The sequence below is a fragment of the Manduca sexta genome, chromosome 18 (assembly GCF_014839805.1).
Source record: "Manduca sexta isolate Smith_Timp_Sample1 chromosome 18, JHU_Msex_v1.0, whole genome shotgun sequence".
Lineage (NCBI taxonomy): Eukaryota > Metazoa > Arthropoda > Insecta > Lepidoptera > Sphingidae > Manduca > Manduca sexta.
In genome coordinates, this window is record NC_051132.1 from 13,156,245 (window position 1) to 13,164,472 (window position 8,228).

Genomic DNA, 8,228 nt, shown 5'->3' on the forward strand with positions numbered 1-8,228 from the left:
GTTAGTTTGTAAGTTTGTTTGAAGGGGTTAATTTTTAGAATAATCAAAAATAAAAATCTGACGCGAATACAAAACATTTAATTAATTTAATTATAAAAATATGAGATTATTATCAATGATTATACTATTCAAATCAACGTTTGTATTATCTTGAGAATAATTTGGACAATTATTGTCGCCATTTTGACGCATTTATCGTCAGTTGTGCAACAACCGTGTGTGGCGCCTTATTCATGTGGTTATTAATGCATCCATTTTATTCTTGCACCGCCCTGCGTGATATTAATGTCTGCCCTGTGTGATATTAATTGGTATTAACTTGTACCTAAGTACAGTGCAATCCACACTTAATGTTTTCATATTTGTCAAATCTCATAATATTTTACTAGTGGAATCTTTCTCTTCTTTTTATTTCTTCTCTAATTACAAATAGCTTAAACTAGGTTGCATATGAGGTACGAAATATCTCATATCACCAAAACCAACCCGACCATCCTTGACTTTTACTTTCTGTTGGTTTACACGTCGATTCGGATTTTGGAATACAAGCCTGAAAAAAAAATATTATAAATGTTATGAAGGATTGGTTTAACATAGAGATATACTGAGTTACTGAGTCGCTGATTATATATGATTCTTGATGATGTCCAATATCTTAGGTCTTTAATACAATTGAATGTAGAGGCTAGTTGAGAGGATGTTGATAGGTAAGCGCCTGCTTATAACCAGTAGCAACATATCATATTTGATTTATAAAGTTCATTGCGCAGGTCATGGCTTTAGGCGCAACTGCTTGATGATAATAATACAATGTCGAGGCGTAGTGTAGAGCCACACTTTGTAAATAATTATGGTAGGATCCTTATAATGGCCCGGATAGCGGCTATCGTGCAGCATCCGCCATAGTGGCCCATGTAAGTGAGTCGTGCTCCGGGATTAGCCTGTGTATATGGTTTGAAACAGGCCAGCCTAATTTTGTCCATTGCTGAGCGATAATCATCTCTCGTCAGTCGATATTTTATTAGTCCCCACTTCACTAACCATCAGGTGCGATAGAGTTACTTTGCCATAAACGTAAGAAGCAATTCATCGCTCTGAGTTTTATTACATCTGTTCATGAACGTGTTGTTCAGGCGAGTGGCATACTCGTTTTGTGATTAAAAATAAGAAAGCTTACCAGAAGTGTAGGGTCAAATTCATATCCATTTTGGCATTCATCTCTAATAGCAAATCCTAAAAAGCAGTAGTAATAGTTTCTGCAGCTAGTGGGATCTGGCACTAGACTGTAGAAGGAGTCCTCGTTCTGACAGATCTCTTTGGGAGATACGGTTGTGGTTACAGCAGTTGTAGTTTTATGAGTGGTTGTGGTTGCAGGAGTGGGTGTAGTTGCCGTCGTGTTGCATTTAGCGAGACTGGGTGCTAGACATTCCTGAAAGAAATTGTTAAGCATTATGTTTCTATCACTATTTTAGTATGATATTGCTGAGATTTTGGATTCAACTCTTAGGTTAGGGAACATTTTGTGAGGATTTTTCTATTATGAATTACTCTTTACTCTACCTTCCAGAGGAGATTGATGAGCGGCAGGCAGCCAAAATAGGTCAAATCTTAAACACAACCTGCTTGAGTAATCCGAGACACCAGTCCCACATTGGATTGCAATAAGGAAAGTCAATAGATATTATAAAGTTCCTAATATTTACCATAATCTTAGGACTGAATTCGAAATTATAAGGGCATTTCTCATGGATGGGCACACCGTAGTAACAAAGATAATAATATCTACAATCTTTTGGGTCTATTATCCTGTAGTGTGCTGCTGACAATATGCATTTCCGATCTCCCTGGTGACCATTCCGCGACGAATTCTTGCGAGGGAACGCAGTTACAGGTCGGGACTTTTGTGATGAGGGAGCAGGCGTCGAAGCTTCATGCGGTCGGGTACTGGTTCGAAATATATATACATCACAATCTCCTTGACCTGGTGGTACGCATTTCTGTAAATAAAATAAAGTAAAAAATGGTTAAAACTCATATGAAGCCTATTTGTAGCTGACAAAATCTAGCAGAAGTTAAAACATTATACTGACCAGCTCCGTGGGATCAAACACGAAGTCTTTAGCACACCGTAAATGTATTTTATTCCCAAACGCACACACGTAGTAATATCTGCAGTCGTTGGGGTCGGGGAGGAGGTATTGCTCATCGGGGCGGTCACAGGTTACATCAATAGGACGACGGGTAGTTGTTGGTTCTTCAGTAGTAGTTGTAGGCATTTCAGTTGTAGTTGTGGGGATTTCAGTAGTAGTAGTAATTGGGACCTCAGTTGTTGTAGTCGGGGCTTCAGTTGTAGTTGTAGGAACTTCTGTTGTAGTAGTTGGCACCTCAGTTGTTGTGGTTGGCGCTTCAGTTGTTGTGGTGGGGGCTTCAGTTGTAGTAGTAGGAACTTCTGTTGTAGTAGTTGGCACCTCAGTTGTTGTAGTCGGGGCTTCAGTTGTAGTAATAGGAACTTCTGTTGTAGTAGTTGGAACCTCAGTTGTTGTAGTCGGGGCTTCAGTCGTAGTAGTTGGAACCTCAGTTGTTGTAGTCGGGGCTTCAGTTGTAGTTGTAGGAACCTCAGTTGTTGTAGTCGGGGCTTCAGTTGTAGTTGTAGGAACTTCTGTTGTAGTAGTTGGCACCTCAGTTGTTGTGGTTGGCGCTTCAGTTGTTGTGGTGGGGGCTTCAGTTGTAGTAGTAGGAACTTCTGTTGTAGTAGTTGGCACCTCAGTTGTTGTAGTCGGGGCTTCAGTTGTAGTAGTAGGAACTTCTGTTGTAGTAGTTGGCACTTCAGTCGTTGTAGTCGGGGCTTCAGTCGTAGTAGTAGGAACTTCTGTTGTAGTAGTTGGAACCTCAGTTGTTGTAGTCGGGGCTTCAGTTGTAGTAGTAGTAGGAATTTCAGTTGTAGTAGTTGGCACCTCAGTTGTTGTGGTTGGGGCTTCAGTTGTAGTAGTTGGCGCTTCAGTTGTTGTGGTGGGGGCTTCAGTTGTAGTAGTAGGAACTTCTGTTGTAGTAGTTGGCACCTCAGTTGTTGTAGTCGGGGTTTCAGTTGTAGTAGTAGGAATTTCAGTTGTAGTAGTTGGCATCTCAGTTGTTGTGGTCGGGGCTTCAGTTGTAGTAGTAGGAACTTCTGTTGTTGTGGTAGGAGCTTCAGTTGTAGTAGTAGGAACTTCTGTTGTAGTAGTTGGCACCTCAGTTGTTGTAGTCGGGGCTTCAGTTGTAGTAGTAGGAACTTCTGTTGTAGTAGTTGGCACTTCAGTCGTTGTAGTCGGGGCTTCAGTCGTAGTAGTAGGAACTTCTGTTGTAGTAGTTGGAACCTCAGTTGTTGTAGTCGGGGCCTCAGTTGTAGTAGTAGTAGGAATTTCAGTTGTAGTAGTTGGCACCTCAGTTGTTGTGGTTGGGGCTTCAGTTGTAGTAGTTGGCGCTTCAGTTGTTGTGGTGGGGGCTTCAGTTGTAGTAGTAGGAACTTCTGTTGTAGTAGTTGGCACCTCAGTTGTTGTAGTCGGGGTTTCAGTTGTAGTAGTAGGAATTTCTGTTGTAGTAGTTGGAACTTCAGTTGTTGTAGTCGGGGCTTCAGTTGTAGTAGTAGGAACTTCTGTTGTAGTAGTTGGCACTTCAGTTGTTGTAGTCGGGGCTTCAGTCGTAGTAGTAGGAACTTCTGTTGTAGTAGTTGGCAATTCAGTTGTTGTAGTCGGGGCTTCAGTTGTAGTAGTAGGAACTTCTGTTGTAGTAGTTGGCACTTCAGTCGTTGTAGTCGGGGCTTCAGTCGTAGTAGTAGGAACTTCTGTTGTAGTAGTTGGCACTTCAGTCGTTGTAGTCGGGGCTTCAGTCGTAGTAGTAGGAACTTCTGTTGTAGTAGTTGGAACCTCAGTTGTTGTAGTCGGGGCTTCAGTCGTAGTAGTAGGAACTTCTGTTGTAGTAGTTGGCACTTCAGTCGTTGTAGTCGGGGCTTCAGTCGTAGTAGTAGGAACTTCTGTTGTAGTAGTTGGAACCTCAGTTGTTGTAGTCGGGGCTTCAGTCGTAGTAGTAGGAACTTCTGTTGTAGTAGTTGGCACTTCAGTCGTTGTAGTCGGGGCTTCAGTCGTAGTAGTAGGAACTTCTGTTGTAGTAGTTGGAACCTCAGTTGTTGTAGTCGGGGCTTCAGTCGTAGTAGTAGGAACTTCTGTTGTAGTAGTTGGCACTTCAGTCGTTGTAGTCGGGGCTTCAGTCGTAGTAGTAGGAATTTCAGTCGTAGTAGTTGGCACTTCAGTTGTTGTGGTCGGGACTTCAGTTGTAGTAGTTGGCGCTTCAGTTGTTGTGGTGGGGGCTTCAGTTGTAGTAGTAGGAACTTCTGTTGTAGTAGTTGGCACCTCAGTTGTTGTAGTCGGGGCTTCAGTTGTAGTAGTAGGAACTTCCGTTGTAGTAGTTGGCGCCTCAGTCGTTGTAGTCGGGGCTACAGTTGTAGTAGTAGTAGGAATTTCAGTCGTAGTAGTTGGAACCTCAGTTGTTGTGGTGGGAGCTTCAGTTGTAGTAGTAGGAATTTCGGTGGTTGTAGTTGGGGCTTCGGTTGTTGTTGTTGGTGCTTCTGTTGTTGTAGTTGGAGATTCGGTTGTTGTAGTAGGCACCTCAGTTGTTGTGGTCGGGGCTTCAGTTGTAGTAGTAGGAACTTCTGTTGTAGTGGTTGGAACCTCAGTTGTTGTGGTCGGAGCTTCAGTTGTAGTAGTAGTAGTAGGTATTTCCGTCGTTGTAGTTGGGATTTCGGTAGTTGTAGTTGTAGGTGCAGCAGTCGTCGTTGTTGTAGTAGTTGTAGTTACGTTACACTGAGCCTCATCAGCCGGCATACATTTCTGTAAAAAATATATAATTTTTGTTTACTGTATATCTTAAGATTTAGAAAATAATATTTTATACCTTTTGTTGTCTTATTTTATTTTAAAAATAACAAGCTTTTGAACTGTTTCCAATAAACAATCTCTTTTTTATTGGTTTAGTCTTCGGTTCGAAACAAAGATTAACATTAATATTGTTTTAAAAGCGCCAGTTAGTAGAAAGTACGTAATAGATGTGTTACTAGTATATACTTACAAAATTAATAGGACTGAACTCGAAGTCTTTAGCGCAGCGTAAGTGAAGTCTCTTCCCGAACGCGCACACGTAGTAATATTTGCAATCGTACGGGTCGGGGAGAAGGTATTGTTTGTCGGGGTAGTCACAGGTCACGGAGCAACGACAGTCGGTAGTGGTGCCAGCAGTTGTACTTGTGACGGGCGGAATAGTTGGCACTCTTGACGTGGTTGTAAGGATTGGTGAAATAGGTGGTATTTCTGTAGTAATACTGCACTGTGCTACGTTAGGGAATGTACAAACCTGAAAAATTGAATTGACAGTTAATTGTAGTCCTTTAGGTCAATCAGCATTAACCAAAAAATGCATTATTAAGTTTCTCCTTTTTTAATAAAACAATTAACTTACCAAGAGCTTGGAGCTAAATTCAAAGTTCCCCGGGCACCGTTCGTGTATAAGCAATCCTCTGTAACATAAGTAATAATAGCCACAGTTTCGCGGATCCGGGATGCGATACTGTTCCCTGCTTGGATCACACTGTACTCCAGGATCTGTACTTCCTAGACACGGTTTGCCGGATTCTGGTTGACTGTCGCCTTGCAGCTGACATTTTGCTATGCCTCTTGGACGACATTGCTGAAATATATTTGGATTTTGAGTGATTAGGGACTTTTTTAGGGAAAGTGGTGTTGTAGATTTATTTGTCAGTGTGAAGAGGTTGGCTCGGATGGGAACGTACCAACTACTGTCTCAAAAATTTAAAGTGACAGCCTGCTGTGAGGTTTTTGCATCATGAGTATAACTTCTGACATCTCAAACGAGTTCCTCACTCATTTCACATAAGTGTTCCTTTTCTTTGAGGCCATCAACGTTTTAATGATTCTTTTGATACAGCAGAACCGACATCAGTCGGAGATATTTTTTTTAGTTAAAACATAAAGATGAATTTTTAACCAAGTAATGTATAATCAGTAATAAATCAAATTATTTATAGATCTGAATGAGAATTATCAGCTTTTTCAGTCCGGGACGCGCCAACTTGTGAGTACACACTTTTATAGTCTCTAACCGCCATTTTCAATAAACTATCCTAATTGCTTTTTTCGATCTATCTCAAAAATGGACCAATCAGAACAAAGTTTTTTTGACGTGCGTACAAATCAGTTTTGATTGGTTCATTCGGAATCGGATTGAAGATTGAGATTGGGATCGTTTATTGAAAACGGTTGTAACAGTTTTAAGTTTAAATACTGAGACAAATGAAATCGTATGTAACATCAATCCTTGAACAATACTGCATCTTCTTCGTCATCGCCCGCGTGAGAAGCCTTACCCGCTACAAAAATCCCTGATCATTGTACCATTCACAGCATGCAGGCAACACCTAATCATCAATTTATCCTCAATCAATAATTATCAGTAATTGAAAATATTTATTTATAAGTTGTATAATTTAAGCAATGTAACAAACTACTCACTCTTGTGACTACATCGAAGTCGTTCCCAATTTGGCAGGTAAGCTCCTTTGCCACGCCCCGTATGCACTCCAGGTACTTGCTGCATGATGTCTTGTGAGGGACCACTGTGCCATCCAAGCCCTCGCAAGGGTTCGCGCTAGCAGAGTACACGAGGACTAGCAGCAATGCTAGACGATACACTAGTGATAGATTTATAAATTAGGACTAAAAATACTATTGTTTAAGGTTATAGCTTAAGGTCCATTTTTCATACATTTTGTTTCACCTTTAATCTGGGTAACTAAACAAGTATTGACACGTAAAGAATTTAAATTCACGTCTAGTTAGTGATTAGTTCTCGCAGTTGAAAGAAAAACGTAAAAATAATTAATATGCACGGATATTTCGGCCTTTAAAATTTCGTCGTATTAAATTACTTTGTTCATTAATTTAACTAGACGTGAATTTAAATTCTTTACTTGCCAATACTTGTTTAGTTACCCAGATTAAAGGTGAAACAAAATGTATGAAAATGGACCTTGAGGTATCGCCTTAAGCGATCTATGGGAACGGTGTAAAAATACAACATATTAAGTATTTATTGCTTGCGATTATGTATAGTGGTAATATAACTTATATTAGTAAAATATTTTTCAAAATAGGACTAATACTTTTAGAAAGTAGCAAGTGGATACAAATAATGAAATAAACCCTTTTTGTAAGTGATCAAATATATAGGTAATATTAATAATTGTCTGTATATTATTTAATTGTCTGTACTATGAAGGGCCAGGTCGACTGGTAGTACTACGTCATTAAAACAATGTGAAGTGATATTTTTGATCTTTGTATGGTGAGTTGAATGCAAACCTCCTCTATTTGGAAGAAGATCCAAACGCCGCTACCTTTCTTAATTTTCTCTCTTTTAAGGTAGCGAGCGCGTCCCTGCCTCTTTCCATGATTCTTTTCGCATTCTGTTTGTTTATTACCGGTGGGAGTAATTCGACATCATATGACTTTTAATTTAAAATCTATAATCCCAAATCTGAAAGTTTTTATCCGTATTTAGTTTAAAGACTTACCTATGTTCTCCATAGTCCACCAACGGAGCGTGTGACCGCTGTTTATCGCTCCAACCTCTCTAATTGTCGATTAATCTGAATAATCGATTTACTATTATATTCAAAGCGTTACGTTTATACTTATATTTATGTATTGTTTTTTATGATTTAGCTATGGAGGTGATGTGGCTTACGTAGGTATGGCGTCTTCAAGATTAAATTCTAAGATTTAGAATAAATTAACTAATGGGGAATACTGGATGTTCTTGGTTTTGTAAGAATTGTAAAATATAATTTTTATCGTCGCTCGTAAACACTGTGTTTTCAATTTTCTGCTATAGAAATTGTGGGTTTTACTCACCTCATTTGGAGTAAGAAATCGGGAAGGGTGTCTTCGCCAGTTTGATAGTTTTTAATCGTATAAAATACAGTGAAACTAATTTATCATGCTTGGACATAGCAGAAATACTACAAGCCATTTTTGTGGATACTGCTACTAGAAAATTCGACCTAAGAAATTCGTTGGGAATTTTGCGTATACTTGAATTCGATATAAGGTAACTAACGATATTTCATAACATATTATAAATTACTTTATATGTCCGGGCGACTCCTTTCAGTCTTACAAAAC

At 39.6% G+C, this 8,228-nt stretch overlaps 1 protein-coding gene across 1 annotated transcript; it reads right to left on the reverse strand.

The window, feature by feature from the left end:
* Positions 1 to 57: 57 nt before the first annotated feature.
* Positions 58 to 7,723, reverse strand: LOC115444540 (mucin-2). Its single transcript, XM_037439941.1, has 8 exons — positions 7,619 to 7,723; positions 6,558 to 6,736; positions 5,488 to 5,715; positions 5,101 to 5,382; positions 2,091 to 4,862; positions 1,704 to 1,997; positions 1,178 to 1,429; positions 58 to 550 (listed from the first exon to the last, which is right to left on the reverse strand). Exons 1-8 carry the CDS (start codon positions 7,629 to 7,631, stop codon positions 473 to 475), a joined length of 4,098 nt encoding a protein of 1,365 aa, XP_037295838.1. The 5' UTR covers positions 7,632 to 7,723; the 3' UTR covers positions 58 to 472.
* Between the last annotated feature and the right edge of the window lie 505 nt (positions 7,724 to 8,228).